General features: G+C 40.1%; 1 protein-coding gene across 4 annotated transcripts in view; it reads right to left on the reverse strand.

Annotated features, from left to right (window-relative positions):
- The window catches only part of LOC124112861 (LIM domain-containing protein jub-like), a 58,051-nt gene that overhangs the window by 12,358 nt on the left and 22,688 nt on the right, over positions 1–23,005 (reverse strand). For all 4 annotated transcript variants that reach the window (XM_046473067.2, XM_046473149.2, XM_046473222.2 and 1 more), the window contains exons 2-6: positions 18,634–18,735; positions 5,674–5,741; positions 1,895–1,957; positions 827–957; positions 328–379 (exon numbers count right to left, since the gene is read on the reverse strand). In XM_046473067.2, the coding sequence (XP_046329023.1) occupies positions 328–379; positions 827–957; positions 1,895–1,957; positions 5,674–5,741; positions 18,634–18,735 (416 nt within the window). The remainder of the gene's footprint in view (positions 1–327; positions 380–826; positions 958–1,894; positions 1,958–5,673; positions 5,742–18,633; positions 18,736–23,005) is intronic.

The raw sequence follows: 23,005 nt of genomic DNA on the forward strand, positions 1-23,005 counted from the left end.
TTTTAACCACTAGGCTACACGACTGACCCGCCCTTACTGTAATCCCAAAATGAAGCAAGTCTAGATTTTCCACAGGTTCAAGGGCTCCTTTTCAATTTAAATGTAGTTGCTTGTTTCTCTCAAAACTAGATATTTTCAGAGATGAAACATTAACCTAGACCCTTGAACAGATTTGTGAAATGTCTGAACAACTGAAAAGTTTCCCTCATTACAGTTGATAAATCCACTGTTTCATGTTGGTACAATGACAATATGACCATGTTCCCACTGATGGGTTCCCAGGTATGTGAGGTTAGTTCCTCCGTCAGTGTCTACTAGTCAACTCACATCAACTGGGGTGATGGCGTGTCCACACGCTGCACACTTGGGAGCATACACTCTGAAACAATGGACGAGAATCATAAACACGTTGTTTAAAACAACACAAAGAACACTTCAAGTCCTCCTGTACAGCTTATACAACTGTATTTACCATGAGAAAATGAATCTCATACATAATGCAAAGAATATGGCTTAAAAAGGAAATAATTGTTTTAAAAAAACATTTAACTAGAAAGAGTTGATAGTTCAAAATATAATAAGCAAAAGTAACTGATGTCCATCGAAAAATTGTATTTGTCAAATTTGTTCAGAAAACATTGAAAATTGTTAGGACTATCCCATAAATATGGTGTAAACAGGGTAATAGAACAACAATATTTAAAAGAAAGGAGAAAAAATACATAATCTTTGTTTTTAGTTGTTTTTAAAGCATTTAGTTTTGAAAAGATTGAAACAACACAATACATGAGGTAGAACAACCAGGAATGGAGGGGTGTTGACAAACCTGTGATAATCTGCCACACAGTAGATCTTGTTATCAACGTCGATCGTGAAGGGAACGCCATCCAGACACTCGTTGCAAATACAACATCGAAAACAACCTGGGTGATATGACTTCCCCATGGCTTGCAAGATCTGAAAGGAAAACAGAAAACTTAGACATAGGACAGCTTGCCAACTATCAGTCAGATAAAACAAGTAAGTGAACAGTGAATCGAAAAGTGTTAAAGGCCTGTGGCCACCAATGCCCTCTTGAACAGGAGACACAGAATCTCAAAAATAGTTGCATCCAAACAAACAGGAAAGAATGTGCTAAATCTCATGCACAAAAGTATGGATAAAAGTCAATCAGTGGCACCGGAGGTAAATCATTTAAGGCATTCTGGAAGCATTCTCGAAAACACCGTGTTAAAGATTACTGCAATCACATAGCGACATGCGTGTGTGTGTGGCTGCTTGTACTAGTCCACTAAGATATAATGACACCGTTTAACATGGATACCCCACTCAGACACAGCATACTGACTCTACGCCAACCAGTCCTTGTTTTACCCCTTTAAGGCCAAACATCAGGCAGGGTAACAATAAGTACCATTTTGTAATGTCTTTTGGTATGATGCAGCAGTGGATCCAGTTAAAGACCTCCGCTCTCTGGGCAGGTGCTCTATCCACGAGACCACGGAGACTATCGTTTCACAGCAGTGTAGTACTAAGTTCCAGCAGTTAATTTCATTTGATTGTTGTTTAACACAAAACTCCACAATATTCTAGCTATATGAAGGCGGTCTGAAAGCATAGTCACCTCCTATGAAAAGCATGGGTTGCTGAAGAACCATTCAGGGTATCTCCACAGTCATCCAATGGTTAATAGTCACCTCTTGCCACTCTCAGACCCAGCTATAAGACCCTGCCATCAGACCCAGCTATAAGACCCTGCCATCAGACCCAGCTATAAGACCCAGCTATCAGACCCCGCCCTCAGACCCCACTACCAGACCCTGCTCTCAGACCCGGCTCTCAGACCCCACCATTAGACCCCGCTCTCAGACCCAGCCTCTTGAACACTACTCACCATTTCCATAATGAGATGGCCACAAACCACGCACTTCTCCGCAGTTTGCTGAAACCCTGAATACTGAAAGAAAACAAAAAGGTTAGCAACAGCAATATTTCAAGGAAGTTCTTTACAAAACTCAGGGACTTATCTAAGATTCCAAACTAAGTGCCAATGGCAGGCAAATAAGATAAAATTTAGTCTTTGAAAGGCATTTAGAAGTGATACACATATGGAAGAGAATTTATCGGTGTCAACTTCTTTATTATCAGGAAAATGTTTAAAGTACATACTTACTCCTTCATCAGGTGAATTCACCGGATGAAAGATGATGAAGACTGATGAAGGAGTAAGTATATACTCCGAAACGTTTTCCTCATAATAAAGAAGCTAACATTCATAATTTCTCTTCCTTCAGATAACATTGTTATGTTGTTCTTATTTTTCTAAATTCAAAAGTGCTCTAACACTGAAAATATTTATTTTTTTTAACTTCAGTAAAATACAAGCCACCTTACAAAGTAACATCAGTTACAAACATAACAGCATGAATTGGGAAATGTTAAAATTTTAATTCGGGAATTTATACCGACATTTCCTGCAGACTTTGGGCCTAATATCGGCCACTGAGCAGGTCTAGGCAACTCCCTGTAACTAACATAATGAAACCCTAGCAACACAAATCCATAAGTGAGGTATTAAATGTGTAACCGGTGTTGGTTCTCAGTCTACACATTCTGTGCTCTCAACCCTTCCCACTGATCTCCTCATCCCTGTATGGCTGAAGTAATGCCGATGTGACATGAATTATACCTCACCCTACTTATTACATACAAAACACCAATCATGACCATGACGACACGATATAGATTTTATTTCAAACAACATATAAAACCCTCAATTGTAATCAATTACTACCTTTCAACCATTGATAAAAGCTCTCGATTTCACCCCACACTTCCATTTGGAGATGGAATTGACACCGGGCCTCCAATCTCTTGACAAGACTCAACTATTACAGACCCTTGAAAGCACTCATAAATAACCGTACACACCAGTCATAGAGTACAAATAACCGTATACACCAGTCATAGAGTACAAATAACTTCCAACACCTAAATCACAACCAGTCAAATTGAGCTGGCACTTGGCAGTCAGAATGATAATAGACTCTCCAACCCAGGCCATGAAGGAGACAGTTTCATGGTCATGTCAAATGATGCATTGGCAGATTGCCGTAGGGAATCCTGGGATAACCATGTCGTAGTGTATCACACAAGTTCATGCTACAGCTGTAACAATGATTTAAATTCATGCTACAGCTGTAACACTGATGTAAATTCATGCTACAGCTGTAACACTGATGTAAATTCATGCTACAGCTGTAACACTGATTTAAGTTAATGTTACAGCTGTAACACTGATTTAAGTTAATGTTACAGCTGTATCACTGATTTAAGTTAATGCTACAGCTGTAACACTGATTTGGGTGTCAATGACTCACGCAAAATATATTTTTCCCCCACAAACGGATAATATATTGCATGGACATTACTCCAGTACTCACTAAACCTTCAGTGTGCTCGGGCATTAGAAGTGTCACTACATCAATCCATGAGTGTCATATCAAGTTGTGTGAAATGGAGAATCTCACCCAAGTGTCTTTTGATATCAAACTTTTTCAGTTTGTAGACAGTAACAAGCAGTGTCATAAGTGTAAAGAGTACTGCTTACAGCTTCAGTAGCAGAGCCATTAGTGATGTCATTTGATTGTGGCGTCATGGTAACCAATGATGTCACAATGGTCTGCAAAGCACTATGATGCAATTTCATTGCAGTGATATCTACAATGTAGATATCGCTTGATTTCACCCAAGTGAAATGCCTGTGAGAGCCAGGTTTGGATGATAATGAGTTTAGTTTAATGCCGCCCTTAGAACATGATTATGAGATGTATCCTTGTGTCAGCTTTCTGTCACTCAGATTGTAGATGTTTGCACCTTTGATGAACCCTGAGTGCAGGGTATGGTGCTCATAAACCAAGTTTCAAACAATGAGGGCAAATTTGGGATTCAACCCAATGACCAGTGTTTGCCAAGCTCAAGGCCAGTTCTTGTTTAACCCCCGTAATGCCGAGCGCCACTAACGTCTTTTGGTATGACAGGGCCAGGGACGTTCTGTCACTAGACCATGGAGGCGGTCCGCCTCTGAATAAGAACAGTCTAACGGTACATGATGTGAAACTGCCATTATCAGGTGACAGAACATGTTCCTGGCAACTATCTCCCAAACACAGCCAGTGGTGCTGACTTGCTGATAGTAACGGATGAGTAGGAAGAGCATCTCTGGCTGTGAGGTGCTGCAAAAAGGTTTCTTCAATAGAAACCACCTGTCTTCTATCAGCAACCCAACACTGCCAAAGCCGCCATTCAGAAACAACCCAACACAACCAATGCCGCCATTCAGAAACAACCCAACACTGCCAATGCTGCCATTCAGAAACAACCAACACTGCCAATGCCACCATTCAGAAACAACCCAACACAACCAATGCCGCCATTCAGAAACAATCCAACACTGCCAATGCCACCATTCAGAAACAACCCAACACAACCAATGCCACCATTCGGAAACAACCCAACACTGCCAATGCCACCATTCAGAAACAACCCAACACTGCCAATGCCGCCATTCAGAAACAACCCAACACTGCCAATGCCACCATTCAGAAACAACCCAACACTGCCAATGCCGCCATTCGGGTAACACAACCAAATTCAGCATTAGAAGTCTTGATTAACAACATCATAGTTTCTGCAAAAGTTTTGACCTACAACTTTCCCAAAATCCAAACAACAAAGTATTCACATAGTTGTAATAAGGTCCTTGTTGCTGCTAAATTTCAATCACAAACAATATCAGATTGTCACAAAAACATACTTGCTTCATTACAAGGATATCATTCTATCAATTATTGGTCATTACATCTGTAAGATCCGGGGCTGAGATTACCCTGATGTAGTGAGCGAAGGAGTGAGATGGGTTTAACATCACTTTCTAACTGTATTTCAGGTATGTAAGAAACTGTGTATATGATGTGACTAAGGCTTAATAAAGTAAAAGAATTGGTTCTCAGGCAATGTTTTTTTTTAAATAAAGTGTGGGCAGGCGGTGTCTTTTTCTTTTCCTTTTTGTTGTTCAAACTAGTATGTAACCAAATAAACAGTTGTGTACAATCAACCTGGGAAAGGGCCTCCCAACATAAATGTATTCCTTGATGAGTAAAATAGTTAAATACAGTTTTTGACTACTGTTGGATTTAGAATATTTAAGGATTTTTAGGGTTTTTTTAAAAATGGTAATAAAAACAAATGTGTTGTGGACTTTGTGATGAAGCGGGCAGTGTCTGAGAACCAAGATAATTTTTTTGCCAAATAATATTATTTTATCATATGCACAATTTTTAAGCCTAACACAGTTTGTACTGATATTAATAGGCACATCATAATAGTTACAGTGAGTGAGTATGGTTTTACGCCGCTTTTAGCAATATTCCAGCAATATCACGGCAGGGGACACCAGAAAAGGGCTTCACACATTGTACCCGGGTCTTCGGCATGACGAGCGAACGCTTTAACCACTAGGCTACCCGTCAATCCCCAAAACAGGTACAAGAACATCATCTGAGCCACCTAAAAATCTGGCCTCTTAAAGGCCTTTTCAAGACAAAGATCACTCTCTAGTAGGCATTTCTTCCATGGAATGACGAAATGGTTGATGTCTGGCGTAATACTTACTAAATAGTCCTCCTCACAGTACACTTTCCCGTGGACGTTGTAGAAAGCTTTCCCTCGTAACGTCCTCCCTGTCAACACAAGAGAAACAGTGAAAACTCGGGCCAGTGAGTGAATTGGAATGAATTTTAGTTATGTCACAATCACAGGCTCCTGGAATGTCTAAGGGACAGAACTCTGTACTGTGAATTGTGGCACCTTAATTTGGCAACCTCTGTCTTCAGAATCCTGGATAAGGCAATTACTATGACATGTTGCATGTCTAAAAAGTTTAACTCTTCTATCAAGGGATTTTTTTAAAGTTTATTTTTCTGGTCATTGAAATTAACATTGAAGTTAAGGCATGAACGTCAGCAGCATGAATGTGTGATGATCAATTGATATAGACATTAAAAAAAAAAAAAAGGTTCTTAAATTCAAGTAGGACATTAACCCCAAGTTAACCCCGACAAAGACACTGTTGACTCAAGCCCTGCTTCTGCCTCTCACAATAAGGCAACTGAAACCTGCCAAAAAGCATTTGTCTTGCCTTTTGTTGTCTGGTACATTCTTAAAATTCCAAAACCAGGAAATACCATCAAGACGCACAAACATTAGTTTCATTTTCTGTGTCAACACTTATCAGTCTTTGTTTTTCAAGGAAATCAGCCCAAGTTTCATAAATCTCGCACGACCTTGAGGTGTTGGTCCAGATACACAGACAGTAGGGGCATGACATTTTGATGACGTCATCAGTCAGACATGATCAGAAATCACCCAAACAAAACCTTCCTAGCAACATGACACATGACATATCATGGCTTGGCTTTAATATATAATATAACAGACATTAAAATTCCTTTTAAGAAGAAATACATGAGAATTTTTCAGTTCTCAAAGACTATTAAAAACAAGCATTATCTTTAAAAGTTTACACAATGAGTATTTTCTCCAACATAGGTCCAGGTTTGTATGTGACAAATGTTTGATTTGGGATACTCTTTCTCAGTAAAGTACTAAAATCTGTACTTTACTAAGAAATTGTTATCCCAAATAGGTGAGGTGAGGTGAAATTGGGTTTAACGTCGCGTCCAAGATTATTGCACTTATATAGCGACGTGCATGCACGTGTGTGTGTGTGTGGCTGCTTGTACTAGTCTGGACTGATGCCGATTTATAGTGCTAGCTCACAGAGATACCATGCCGCAGTTTTAACATGAATACCCCACTCAGACACAGTATACTGACTCCGAGCCGACCAGTCCTTGTTTTAGCCCCTTAATGCCGAGCGCCAGACAGGGTAACAACAAGTACAAAGATTTAACGTCTTTTTGTATGTCGCGGCCCGGGATCGAACCCTGGACCTTCCGCTCTCCAGGCGGACGCTCTACCACTAGACCACGGAGGCGGTCGTTATCCCAAATAGAACATATGTTACATTGCCCACTTTCTAAATGGTATTGTGTGTTCACAGGTTTGTATGGCTCATGTTTTCAAATTGTCGAGAGTAAAATTGTAGGAAAAATGAGTTTAAATTATTGAGATTGACAAGGGAGGACAGCACAAAGTGAGTGAGTGAGTGAGTTGGGTTTAGCGCCGCTTTTAACAGTATACCAGTTATATCACGGCGTGTCAGATTAATGTGGGAGGAAAGCCCCAAGTGATGCAGGTCTTAGACGTTTACCACTTCGGTGAAACCCACGAGCACGAGTATGGTGCTGACAAACCTAGAAACATAATCGGGGCGAACCGGGATTCTAACCCACAATCATAGGTTTCTGGCGTGCCCAAGGGACGCGACTCTGCACAGCAAATCGCGGCGCCTTAGATGACTGGGCCACCCGTGTCCCCTGCAAGTCTTGAATGTTTTTCATACAAAAAGGGAACGACATGGTTAGGTTAGGTTAGGGTACTTAAAAACCTATTAACCTAATGAAAGTAAACTCCTTATCCCTTTCAGAAGTATAATTTCCTGTTACTAAACAGTGCACTATCCATATTCAGAGTGTTGTGCTAAACTTTATTAAACAAAAGTTGTAGCCCAAGTCAGATAATGTACACCAGTGTACTTGTAACACTGTTTCAAGTTAGTAAACTTCTTACTGACCATACTCAGCTATTTTATAACCTGAAATGTATGTGAAAATAGAAGCGTTGCCACCCAATCAGGGCCCCCGCTATCAGCATGTTCAGCTATGTTTGCCACCCAATCAGGGCCCCAGCTATCGGCATATTCAGCTATGTGAATATAGAAGTATTGCCACCCAATCTGGGCCCCAGCTATCAGCCTGTTCAGCTGTGTGAAAATAGAAGCGTTGCCACCCAATCAGGACCCCAGCTATCAGCATGTTCAGCAATGTGAAAATAGAAGCGTTGCCACCCAATCAGGGCCCCTGCTTTCAGCATGTTGAGATTTGTGAATATAGAAGTGTTGCCACCCAATCAGGGCCCCCCCGCTATCAGCATGTTGAGGAATGTGAACAATGTGGAGAGCATGTTATCAGCTGTGCTCCTCTCCACCTTTTGGCCTCTCACTGACAAGACACTCTGTAGCAACAGTTATCACTGACTGATGGACTTCAGATGACCCCAGCATTGTATTCATATTCATCCAGTCAAATATAGGCTTCCAACAAACTGGCAATCACAAACAATATGCTTCACATAAACTGACCAATCACAAACAAAAGCTGTGTATTCAAATCTAGCAGTCAGTCAAACACTTGAACCCAACACAACCATGACTGAGACCATCAGCATCAAGTCACAAACCTCATCATCCCAGTATCATGCTAAACAAACTGGATAAAGACTAAGAATTAAAAAGCTTTTTTATAGCCAACCTGAACTATCAAATATCACTTGGCTAACGAATCCGCCGAGTCCCAAAAATTTAAATGAGAAAAATAAAATAAATTAATATGCTTAAAAAGCCCAACTCATTACTGTCACTATAATCATTAATGAATTATTCAAAATACCATGATTAAAACCTGTTTGAAAATTATCTTTAAAAATTCTGCTCCCCATTTATTGTCCCACCTGCTCAATGTTTTGAGGAAACATAAATATATATTTTGAAACATATTTTGTATATTTTGGACCTACTGACCTGAATTTGGGCGCAATAAATCCCTAAAACAAAATGGAGTGGTAAAGCCTGAATGCCTGCCCGCTTCTAACATTATAGTCGACCTTACAGTCCCTGAACCATATTAGTTTCCCTTGCGCCAAGCCCTGGCCCTTACTGCAGTGTAAACCTCTCATGAAGCAAGTCTAGATTTTCCTCAGGTCCAGGTTCTGAATCTTCCATCTCACTGGGGCTCCTCTTCAATTAAAATGGAGTTATTTGTTTCCATCAAATTTCTATATTTTCAGAGACAGAGCGTCTACCAACCAACTACAGATTCAACAACAGAGACAGGACTGTTTAAAGACATTCGACATGAGAAAATTCTGGATATTCATGAGTGCACCAACATTTGTAACAGGAGCTGCTCTTACTGCTACTTTCCAGCAATTAAATCCAACATGTTGGACAGTGTCATCATTTGAGAGGACACAGAAAAGTTCACAACTCTGAAAAGACCACCTTCCTGGTGTTCAGTGTTCCAGATCAGGACTTGGCTTCTGGTGGTTTTTGAAGTGTGAGGCATGAAATCAACAACAAAGGCAAATCTGACAAAGGCAATCCGAAGAGGCAGAACTACGCCCCTCCCATACAGAGAGTTATGCCCCTTGGCCAGTCAGGAATGTCTGCCCCACTTCACTCCACAAAAACACCCCAGTTGAAAACACCCTCAACTGAAGCCCTTTGTCAGTGCAAGGGTAATTGCTGGACTGATACATCTCATATCCGGGAATCTTTCAAAGAAATTAAATTCTTGTACACTGTCGAGTGTTTCCTTAGGTAGGCCCTTGACACAGGTGAGGAAAGTGTTTGTTGATGAGAACAATGGTTTCAATGGTCAAGGAGAGCGTTCAGGTAGTGTCGGTGGCCTCTGGTCATAGTGACCGCCTCAACTTGGGTCGGGTTGTCAAATTGTGAAATCAGTTGAAAAAAGCATTAAAACACATGGCTGGGTAAGGAAATATTATTTTAACATTTAATTGTGGAAAGAGGTTGGGGAGAGCACATTTACCAGAAAGGTCAAGAAAATATATTGGGGGGTTATTTACATCAACAATATATTTCTGTATGTTTGAGTGCATTCATAAATAAATAATATATTCTGAAGAAAAAAAAAGAAACGCAAAAGTACTAAGATCGTAAATCATATTCGCATTAGACAACCAGTTCGTGGTATCATTTTGAAGGACTTGCATCGTTGGCTGCGACATCATTGGTGTCAAGGTCACAGAGTATGGCCACAAGGTGGAGACAAGTTTGTTTTCGTGATTTTCAGTCAGGTGAGCTAAAAATCAGAAGATATTTCATAAATAACAACTGAGATGAACTGGAATTTTATCTCCCGCAAGATAACTTTGATTGTGCTAACAGCTTCACGTATGATTGTCTGTAAATCATATCACATTATTATCACCTTATCACCGTTGATAAGCCTACTTGACGACATTGTTGCTCAGATTGGTGTTCTAGTGGTTTTGACACAGCTAGTCAATGACATTCCAGTATCCTTCATGTCCTTCTCACTGTTTCATATCAGTGGTGTTCCATGTCAAGTACTTTCAAGCACTTGACCATGACCTTCACACAGCTCGTTATCGAGGTCTGCTTCTGCTAATTACCAAACACTTTGAACACAAGAGTTAGCTGAGGTTAACAGTAATGACCCCAGTCAGGGAAAGGAAGCATTCCTTCATCCAGTAATGGCTGGCATCCTTGTGTGTTTCTGTGAAGTCAGTTAGGCAGGATGTCCCGAGTGAGTGAGTGAGTGAGTGAGTGAGTGAGTGAGTGAGTGAGTGAGTGAGTGTGAGTGTGAAATGAAATTATAGTCTTGATACAATAAAACAAGCATAGTTTCATTTATTGGCAGTGTATATGCAAACATGAGTCTTGTGTTTATCATATTGTATATACGCAAATGATGTGTTTTGTTTGTTTGTTGTTTAACAATGCACTCAGGAATATTTCAGCTATAAGACGGAGGTCTGTAAATAATCGAGTCTGGACCAGACAATGGAGTGATTGACATGAATAATTGGGATACGCTGACAAACATTAACCAAATCAGTGAGCCTGACCACCCAATCCTGTTAGTCGCCTCTTACAACTAGCATGGGTTGCTGAAGACCAATTCTAACCAATATCTTCGTGAGTGAGTGAGTGAGTGAATGAGTGAGTCCACTTTGAACTGTTTTTCAGTCATATTAGGTTAAAGTTTGGGGTAAGCCAGAAAAGATGCAGGTAATTGCTGATTACCCATGCCGTGAGACCAACAGGCACAGGTACGGTGCCGACAAACCCAGAAATGTAATCAGGGTGTTTCATGAATGCCTGAAGGATGCAACTAGAGCCTCCGACGACTTAACCACCTGTACCCCCAAATTAACTTCTCTGTTATGACACAATGAAAATACTCCACCACACAAACTAGCTGGGGCAAGTTTCTGAACTCATCTATAATGTGGAAATATTGGGTCAATCTTTTCATCCTCAGGAATTACACATGTTAGAAGCTATTCACCAAGATCATGATTTGAAATTATAACTCTGTGTGAAAGATAATGCTAAGCATGACAACCTTCAGCTTGATTGCGAGATGATCCAGTAATCCCTCTCTCAACAGGCCTACATCCAGGACAGGTACTTCACACGGAAATAACTTAGGCCAAAATCATTTGTTTTCTGTTTTACGAATAAGTCAACCTAAACAAGTGAGTGGTTTTACGCCGCTTTTAGCAATATTCCAGCAATATCAGCAGGGTACATCAAAAATGGGCTTTACACATTGTACCCATGTGGTGAATCAAAACCAGTTCTTCAGCGTGACGAGCAAACGCTTCAACCACTAGGCTACCCAACCAGCTCTCAGTCACAGCACAATGTGTAAGACAATGTAATAATAGTCACCCATTCGATAACTTAGAAAAATAGGCTGCTTTACTGAATACACTTATTGGCATTTTGTTATATTTAAAAAGTTGGCTTGTAGAACTCTCAACAATATTTCAGTGTTCTTACCTCCTATCTTGGCACAGTGACCAAGAAAATACAGAAAAAATATGTTATGTATTCAAGGATAGATTTTAAACTGCAAATGTTTTGAAAGTTCATGGGAGACAGATAGTGTCTAGACAATGTAAACTGATACAGATTCAATTGTTTACTATGCAAAACTATCATTACATTGTCCTGTGCATTGTCTGATTGTTACATTTTATCGCTACATTGTCAGATTATTACATCATCTGAATATTATTACATTGTCTCTTACATTCCCTGAATTTTAAATCTGTTACACTGTCTGATTGTTTGTTACATTGTGTCTGTTACATTGTTTGATTATTACATTGTGTTTGTTACATTGTCTGAATGTTACATTGTGTTTCTAACAATGTGTGCGCATGTTGTATAACTCCCAAATCACTACTATTCCAGCTACAAGATGGTGATTTAACACTGTCTGATTGTTTGTTACATTATGTCTGTTACATTGTCTGAATGTTACATTGTGTCTGTCACGTTGTCTGAATGTTACATTGTGTTTCAAACAATGTGTGCGCATGTTGTATAACTCCCAAATCACTACTATTCCAGCTACAAGATGGTGACATAACACAGTCTGATTGTCACATTGTGTTAAATTCATGTATCAACTTCAGAATAGTAATTTCACAAATGACATGTATAAAGCCAGAAAGAAACAATTGCTCCAAGACCGCGGAGTGTAGTATCAGAGCCGAACGCTGGGAGGCCGTCATGGATCAGCAAGCCCTTGCAGCCATCCCGTTAAAAAAATTGTCCTTTTCCCACACGAGTAAGCTCCAAGAGTCATGGCGGCTTAGGTACCCTTAGTGCAGCACGAAGTGGAACAAACTCCATGTTGTCAGGTGACTTGTTCTTGTCAAGGCTTGTTTATAGCACAACCCGTTCATCCCACAGCCCCTACTGTTACCATGTCTACCCTAATTAACGGTCTTAACTTATACCCCGTTCACATGCACAACATTTACCATGTTTACTAACGTAAGTAATTTTGCACATGTGTAACTATACATACATGTGTATATGTAAATGTTCTATGCATTCACATGAAAATCAACTTAGGAGTGTAAATAAAGTATGTTAATGTTGTAAGGCACACATATTCATCAGTTTGTTCACGACTTTCAACACAAAACAGGTTGTCTTCCAATCAAAGTTGAATGAGAAGAGAGTTATTTCACACAAAAATTTCTCGTAAAAGCAACATGTGTTTGATTTAATTTGTACACAAAGTTTTGAATCCTTGAAGCCCAAAAAAAACACCATCTACTAAACTCTGTATATATGTATAAAAGTTGGCAACGGATGATAATTTGTCTGGTGTCTGGCAAAAGAACAGATATTAATTAGATCATCCTCTTATGTTAACATAAACGTTCACATTGCAACTTATACAAACAGTGCAAATTTACATTTACACCTGCTCCAGACAAATTTGCTCTTGCTGTAACTATACACACATGAGTAAATGCGTTCACATGACAAGTATACTCACGCATGTATTTCTACACACATATGTATATAGGCACATGTGAACGGGGCATTAGTCTGTCATACAGACCCTGAAACAAATATATCCAATACACAGCCCAAGCAAGTCTAGATTACTGCAGTATCAGTATCTAAAAATGAAGACAGTCTCTGGGCTCCTTTTATTATATTTTTATTAGGATCATTTAACAACTTTTTTTCTGTAAGATATGTTCATTTCAGAGACTAGCTGTTTGTCTAGCCTGAAGTGTGAAGCTTTTACACAAAATATCCTCATTGCTGGAAGGATTCTTGGCAGTTCTTATCCTTTGTAATAAAAATACCATGTTTACCCGAACAGTTGAAATACTTTTAAGTAATTACTTAAATGTCAACACATTTTATATAATGAAATATTGATCATATGTACAAACATCTTGAGGATTCTTTTGTATTCTTGGTGTTGGCATCAATAATTTAGAAATGAAGTCAAGTTTTACCTTCTCCACAGAAATCCTCACTTAGTCCAAGATGGTGAGTAGAACTATTTATCCAAACTACTATTATTTACAAAGAAAGCGACACAGGGTTTTCATCAGTAACTATCGGCATGATAGGTGTGGCACAAACTCATCCACCTGAACATAAAGTGGTTGTGGGGTACTACAGAAATGTACCGTCCAAAATAAGAACACAGAAATACACCCCAGTTGACCACAGCATATCAACGCACACATTGGTCGAGGTCATCTACACCAACATGTAGTCTCTGAAACAAACATATCTTACAGAAAAAAACGCTGTTAAACATGTTAAATTATCTTATTAAAACATAATAAAAAGGAGCCCAGAGACACTCTTCATTTTCCTGATACTGCAGTAATCTAGACTTGCCCACTATTATAGACTTGCATGGGCTATAGAGAGAAGAATATGTGTCCCAATACAATCCATTTTATATACAGCACTGTCACCACTTTCTAACAACAATCTATTTCCAAAACATGTGAGACATTATGTTTCATGTGAAACTGAAACCACTTTCACTCACTGTATAACAGACTCATTGAGCTACGAAGGGGAATGCAGGGTGAGTGAGTGAGTTGGGTTTAATGCTGCTTTTAAGTTTTAACAGTATTCCAGTTATATTACCGTGTCAGCTTCATGTGGGAGGAAAGCCCGAAGTAATGTAGGTCTCAGACATTTACCACTTCGGTGAAACCCACGAGCACAGGTATGGTGCTGGCAAACCTAGAAACATTATCGGGGCAAACCGGGATTCGAACCCACAATCATAGGTTTCTGGCGTGCCCATGGGATGCAACTCCGCACGACGAATCACGGCACCTAAAAGAATGGCCTCCCGCGCCCCCATGGGATGCAGGGAGTGAGTGAGTGAGTTGGGTTTCATGCTGCTTTGAACAGTATTCTTGTTACGTCACAGTATGACAGCTCAATGTGGGAAAGCCTGACATGATGCAGGTCTCACACATCACCACTTTTGGGAAACCCAAGAGCACGGGTATGGTGCTGACAAACCTAGAAACATAATCAGGGCAAATTTGGATTCCAACCCATGATCATGGGTTTCAGGCGTGCGCGAGGGACACAACTCTGCACAGCGAATTGCAGCACCTTAGATGACCGGGCCAGCCAGGCCCCCTCTGTACTCAGGGAGGTACCAGGGGCATATATCTGTAATACATCCCCTTCAGCCATAGTAAGTCACTGTGACTGTATATTCTTAATGCATAGTTTTTATTTAAACAACAGTATAACAACAGTATAACAACAGATCTAACAGAACACATAGTCACTGTGAAAAAAGCATTTCAAATAAGGCTCCAATCGTTAAAACATTTTCCAGTCCTTCATAGTGAGTGAGTGAGTATGGTTTTACGCCGCTTTTAGCAATATTCCAGCAATATCACGGCGGGGGACACCAGAAATGGGCTTCACACATTGTACCCATGTCGGGAATCGAACCCAGGTCTTCGGCATGATGAGCGAACGCTTTCACCACTAGGCTACCCGACCGCCCCCCCAGTCCTTCATATAACCTACACCTTGTACATGGCAATCCAAACATTTTCTCCAGTACATACGGTACTGCCTGTGTGTCTGTGAGAGTCAGGTCTCTGTTGGTCTCACTCTGATCTTGTCACCTCTTTAACTGGCTCTTAAAGGGATTGTTCTGCCTCCAGGCTTCCCCTGTAGGTCGGGGTTACAGCCGGGGTGAGAGGGGGCAGGCCCAGCCTAGTAAATGAATGGGATTTGGCGCAAGCTTAGATAAGGCAAGGCTTAGTTATCTGGGCCTGGGAAATGGCAATGCCCCTGACTTGGGTGGTAAGAGGCTGGTCCTGTGGAACAAATCACCTGTCAAGACTCAGAAACAATGGGATAGATTGCCTCTGTTTTCTTGGTACAAAGTGGTCATGTCTTGGGTCTGAGGTGTACTGTCAGATGGGTTAGCTTGTGCAAGAGGCCATTTTACTGTTGCCGTTTGAAAAGGTCGTCTTTATATTCAAGGACATGTCCTTATTTTCCCTGTGACATTTTTTTAATTTAACAGTCAGTCACATGTCACCAACCAAAGGTTCCATATCTGAATGTAACTGGTAAATATATGCTGATCTCAATGTTCAGGAATCCAAAAGACAACAAGTAACAATTCAAGGAACCATTGACAAAAGCAAGAGGAAACAGAATGCCTACAGCACCATTAAGTTTTTGTCACTTTATCAGCAACGTAAAGCCTACATCTCAAACTGGTCAGTCAAGTCAGTGACCACATTCCTACGTGATAACAACTACTGGTTCCTTCGTATAGTTCTAGCATGACAATCTAGAATGTCACATTATAAACCAGTGAGCAGAATCTGCTTTTTGATGGTCCACATTTTGTTGATGACTACACTGACAGTTATCTACTTTCAAAACCAGTAATCTCAAAACACAGGAGGTTATCCCCAAACTTAAATCATTCCCCGTAATAAAATTAAAAAAATCCAATGACTAGTCTGTCATAACAGACCATGAAACAAATATATCCAATACAGCCCATGCAAGTGTATAATGTTTGTATAGATTACTGCAAGAAAATCTCTGGGCTACTTTTATTATATTCTATAACTATAATTTAATAACTGTTTCAGGGGCAGTAGGGTAGCCTAGTGGTTAAAGCGTTCGCTCATCACGCCAAAGACCCGGGTTCGATTCCCCACATGGGTACAATGTGTGAAGCCCATTTCTGGTGTCCCTGCCATGATGTTGCTGGTATATTGCTAAAAGTGGCGTAAAACCAAACTCATTCACTTACTCACTAACAAACTGTTCCTTTTCCGTTAAATATGTTCATTTCAGAGACTAGATGTCAGTCTAACCAATGACCAGCTTTCACCGATGATCATGTAGTTTGAACCAGTACAAATCTGAGACACTTGGTGACAAGGTAGAACATGACTCACAACCAAACCCAGGATCAAGCAGTGTTGGCTACCAAATTAGTCACCTCCTCCCTGCCTGCATGACCCTAGTCTTCCCTACTACAGGACTATCTCCAACAGTTATCACTGGTCACATACTAAACCGGTTTGATGTCCCAGGTCAGCTGTGAGGTGACTGCAGAGCAGGAATGATCTCATAGGGGAGGTTGATAAGCTTGCGATTTATGACCCCCAAATAATGGGAAGGGACAGTCCCACAAGTCCACATGCCATCCAGGTGGTGATGGAAGCATGCAACTACAGGCAACACTATCAGCTTGTGGCAGCACTGATGGAGGCAGGACACCAAGTCAATGGAGGTTGAAAGGGGGACTGATCTTGTGGGGATTACTGGTGGGACATCAACATTCTCTCAGATTCCTGGGTGGTGACAGGTGCCCCTCCCCACCCCTCCATACCATCATTCCTACCTTTATCATTTAGTACTAAAGCTTCATAACCATAATCACAAAGCAGGCTTTCACCTTATATCCATTGAAGCCAAATAACTAGAGTTGGTCTTCAAGGCCTTAGATACACAGGGCTCCAGCTATATCCTGATCTACTTCTATGAAAATAAAACAGGTTTTGATCTTTGATGTTGGCCCTACATGTGTGGGGGTAATGAACAGCCCTCACAAAGATGTCAGGGTGTCAGTTTAGGGTCACAGGGTGCTCATACTCATACCACAGGAACATCAACAGCTACTGTTCACAATACTCTCTGCTAATGACAATAATAATGTATATTCAGATTAAAGGACTCCCTGTTTAATTCTCTTTCCTTAAAAAATAACTATTTTGAAAGCCTTAACATCACAGAAATATTTAGTCTATTTTTTTCAAATAACGAACCAGGTAACATAGAAATAATCTGCTATCATGCACAACTTAAAATATATCTGAAGTGCTTATAATAGATAAGCCTAGGTCATAACATATTTTGTATTGGTACTTTGTATTGATATCCTGACATGTTATGTATCTGGTTACATAGTTTATAGAATATTGTCACTGTTGCTTCATGGAACGTTTGCGCAAATAAAATCTTGTATCTTGTATCTTGTACATGTTGTATCCTGTGTCTTGTACGTGTTGTATCCTGTGTCTGATATCTTGACAAGTCAAGATCTCTCAATAACTACTGTGTCAAAGGTAGCTGATTGATGCCATTTTTACAAACTCAGAGATGCAGACTTATCTCGCATGTTCATACTTGATTAGTTTATTCTGATCAAGTTGAATATATAGTGACAGAATAAGAATGATGTTTGTTTGTTTGTTGTTGTTTTATGCTGCACTCAGCAATATTCCAGCTGTGTGACGGAGGTTTGTAAATAATCAAGTCTTGACCAGACAATCCAGTGATTGATATCATGAGCATCTATCTCACAATACAATACAATAAGATGATATGCATCAACCAAGTCAGGGAGCCTGACCACCCGATTTCGCTAGTTGCCTCTTATGACAAGTATGGGTTTGCTGAAGACCAATTTTAACCCAGATCTTTATGGGTCAAATGAAGAATGAAGAAATTGGGAAAGAGTTAGGGAGAACGCTTTTGGATTGACAGTTTGATTGACTATGGTCTTCAACAGGTTTTTAGCAATATTCCATCAATAACACTTTGGCCAACAAAAACAAAAAAATTGAAAATGTACCCATTTGTTTATTCAAACCTGGGTCCTCAGCATGCAAAGTGAATGCTTGAGCCACAAGACCACCCAGCCATCACTCAAGAATGAGAGGTAGATAAAAATGATTAATTTACAAAACACTGTCCTATACTGAAACATACATACAGAGCAGAAGGTATTTTCCCTAATTTGTGTATTTGACATTGCTAATACAACTTACCACAGGAGCAGCAGACAAAGCACTTGGTATGGTAGAGATTGCCCATGGCCTGACAGGCATCGTTAGCACCTGTCACCTTCTCCCCACAGGTGTAGCACTGACCTGGAACAGTTCAAAACACCATTGTAACACAAGCTGTAAACAATCAACGATGACATTATCTCTCAGTCTGGATAAAGTTGTTTGTAACCTTGTCATACAAATCTAAACTAAATCAACTAAATCAACCTCATTGTCATACAGAACAAATACTGCAGATGTCAGATGCCATATAAACAAACAATGAAACAGTCAAGACTACAACAGTTATACATATTTAATAGTGGCTAAAAACAATCAACATTGCCAGTGTCATAAAGGCTAAAAACAGTCAACATTGCCACTGTCATAAAGGCATAAAACGGTCAATATTGCCACTGTCATAAAGGCTAAAAACAGTCAATATTGCCACTGTCATAAAGGCTAAAAACAGTCAATATTGCCACTGTCATAAAGGCTAAAAACAGTCAATATTGCCACTGTCATAAAGGCTTAAAACAGTCAACATTGCCACTGTCATAAAGGCTAAAAACAGTCAACATTGCCACTGTCATAAAGGCTTAAAACAATCAACAATGCCACTGTCATAAAGGCTTAAAACAATCAACATTGCCACTGTCATAAAGGCATAAAACGGTCAATATTGCCACTGTCATAAAGGCATAAAACGGTCAATATTGCCACTGTCATAAAGGCTTAAAACAATCAATGCTGCCACTTTCAATAAGGCTTAAAACAAACAATGATGCCATTGTCATAAAGGTTTAAAACCGTCAACAATATCACTGTCAGTTACCTTTAAAAGATCAATCATTGTTTAAACACCATTTCCCTACAGGTAAACTAAATAACCTTTCTCTATGGTGTAACCATGGTAACTGTATCATCCCGAACTGTCATAAAGCATGAACACAATCTCCCCACCGTCCCACGGGAAAGGCTTCGTGTATTCTCCAGCACTCAACTATGGCAAATAATACACCCTACTTGGAGTGTAGGCCCAAATTAATGCTGTTGTTTTTTCTAATCTTGAACTTTGACAAATATGTCTTAGGCATCATCAGAACAAATATCAAGAAACCATCTTAAATGTGTGACATAATCATGATGATGAATGACATAACTAAGAAAGAAAAAGACTTCAAAGAAATTATCAAGACATGACTGTAACGTTTTGTTTTATGATTTATATAAAGACATGATAATCCATGTCATAACCCAAATCAATGACTGATTCAAACCACCAACTTCCAACCACTGGGATAAATGCATACCACAATACTCTTTCAAAGGCATTCCAAACATCATACCATATTTCCCTGTTCCAGAAGCAGTGAGGTCACCCCCACATATTGACATTCACACATATAGAGGAGAGGCCTACATGCTCCTTCCCATTCCGCCAGTATCCCCACATACCGCTCTGACCACAGGTCAACCAGCCGGGCAGAATCGGGCCTTAAGAAACAATAGCTGGTAACCCCAACTTTTAGCCAGGCTCAACACATCTCTGTCATGTCAATCCACAGAGCTTGTAGCAAGGTCATAAACTGTGTGCAGTTTCATCTTCTACTGCCACAGGTGTCAGCTGTGGACATGGCTCCAGCGAACACCAGGAAGTCCGACACCATTAAGTCCGACACCAGGAAGTCCAACACCAGGAAGTCCGACACCAGGAAGTCCAACACCAGGAAGTCCAACACCAGGAAGTCCAACACCAGGAAGTGAGCCTCTGTGTTAATCTCAGACAAACTACATGGTACTGCCTTTTCATTTGTTGTCACAGCTACTCAGTACTATGTAAATTGGACACAACACAACACAACACAACACAACACAACACAACACAACACAACACAACAAACACAAACACACCACACCACACCACACCACACCACACCACACCACACCACACCACACCACAACACACTCATTCTAGTTCGTTATAAGTGTGTATACAGCATATATACAACAAATGGCCGGGACCCACCAAAAAACAGTATATCAATCAGTTTGTTAAAAGCTTGTTAGATACATTGTTCTACATTGACAACTTGTTCTTATTACTTAAATAATCTAGAAACTATTACTTAAGCTAATATTATTGTACAGAGACTTGTGCAAATCTAGTCGTCCAGCAAAGACGAGTGAGTGAGTGAATGAGTATGGTTTTAGGCCACTTTTAGCAATATTCCAGCAATATCATGGCGGGGACACCAGAAATGGGCTTCACACATTGTACCCTTGTCAGGAATCGAACCCGGGTCTTTGGCGTCACGAGCGAACGCTTTTACCACTAGGCTACCCGACCGCCCCCCAGCAAAGAGGAGAATTGTAACCTCCTGCATATATTTGTAGCATGTTGGTAGAGGACCATGGGTTACTTGGCCTTTGTATTCCATATCTCCCTCTCTAAATGATGATCATTGACAGTTGAACTGGCCCATCCCGACACAACCCAGATCCCGAATGAGCATGTCCAGTGGTGAAGTGACCACTTCCTGCCAGCACTCGCGCCAGGATGTCAGAATGTCACGCACAGGTTACACATGCCCTGTAACATTAGGTTTCATTGACCCTGGACAGGATGTGAAGCATGTCGACTGGCATTTACACCACAATCAAAGACCCTGATACTGAACTGGTAGATTAACATCTAGTCTCTGAAATGAACATATCTTACAGAAAAAAGTTGTTAAACATGTTAAATTATCTTAATAAAATAATTATTTCAATTGTTCAGATAAACATGGTATTTTTATTACAAAAGATAAAAACCAAGAACTGCCAAGAATCCTTCTAGCAATGAGGATATTTTGTGTAAAAGCTTCACAATTCGGGCTAGACAAACAGCTAGTCTCTGAAATGAACATATCTTACAGAAAAAAAGTTGTGAAATTATCTTAATAAAAATATAATAAAAAAGAGCCCAGAGACTCTCTTCACTGCAGTAATCTAAACTTGCCAAACATTATAGACTTGCATTGACTATATTGGATATATTTGTTTCAGGGTCTGTATGACAGACAATAGACTTGCACAAGTCTCTAAAGCAATAATTATTTGTAAAATCATAAGTTCTAGATTATGTAAATAATAAGAACAAGTTGTCCCTATAAGAGACCTTAGGTGTACTGTCCACATATCTAGGCTTGCTATGAGGAAAGAATTACAACACATTCATGGACTATCTTTCAGTGTCTTGGAGCAAGGCTAGACAGACTACTGAGCTGGGAACGATGGCAGTTCTGTCTGTGCTCACCACATGACATCTCCATGCACAATGTACATTACATCTCTATTTACCTTTCATGTCTAGAATCCTATTTACTCCCCAGTGTAGATAGTTTGTACCTTGCCCCATGAGGGTGTCGTGTACAATAAACATTCTTGATTCTTGACATGTCTTATGCCACACTCTTCTAATTTTATGTTTCACGGATTTATTCCAGCTTTTCCACACAAGGTCGGTCGAAATAAAAATAAATGTGTCAATTATTTATTCATTTATATGAAAGTCATTCTGCCATTGGGGTAAAACTGCAGGTGGCCTCTTGAATCACTGATAGTGATATAGACATGGAATTAATATATAACATTTTTTTACTGTATTTGAGGGTTTATATTATTAGCAGGACATAAACAAAATGAAAAAACATATGTTTAATTTATTTCTTAGACCGGCTGCTTTTCAGTAGGGGTGGAAGGCCTATGAAACAAAAAATAAAACATGTGTGGCCTTATGATTATGTAGCACTTCGTGTGCAGTGGGAGGGGGAGTCCGTGGTCCACCAGTGGGGAGTCTCGGTGTCATTAAGCCTTTGTGGCAATGACAAGCTGCAGATAGGACTGAATTGAGGATCCATGAGAATCAGCAAGCATTGATATTGGCTGCTATTTTGAAAACAGTTCTGATTCTAGAATGTATGTGCATGTGCTTAAAGCACAGTTGCCTGTAATAATCCAGTGATTGATATTATGAACAACGATCCAGACTATCAGGGTCTATTGACATGCCATCAACCAGTCACCGAGCCTGTCCACACGAGCCTGACCACCCGACCTTAAAGACATGTTGCTGTCGACCTACTGAGGTACTCAAGGTAGCCTAGTGGACCAATCAGCCTAAACCATTATGGTGACATTGTGTTATTGTTGTTGAAGTTGATACTCAGCCAGAAATTCCCATTTTGAACATGCATTTCAAGCAAGTAAAGCTGTTTGTCTGTTGTTTAACGTCTAACTCAGCAATATTCCAACTGTGTGACAGCGGTCTGTAAATAATCGAATCTGGACCAGACAATCTGGTGATTGACATCATGAGCATCGATCT

Source organism: Haliotis rufescens, unplaced genomic scaffold (genome assembly GCF_023055435.1).
Source record: "Haliotis rufescens isolate VD_foot unplaced genomic scaffold, xgHalRufe1.0.p SCAF_17, whole genome shotgun sequence".
NCBI lineage: Eukaryota > Metazoa > Mollusca > Gastropoda > Lepetellida > Haliotidae > Haliotis > Haliotis rufescens.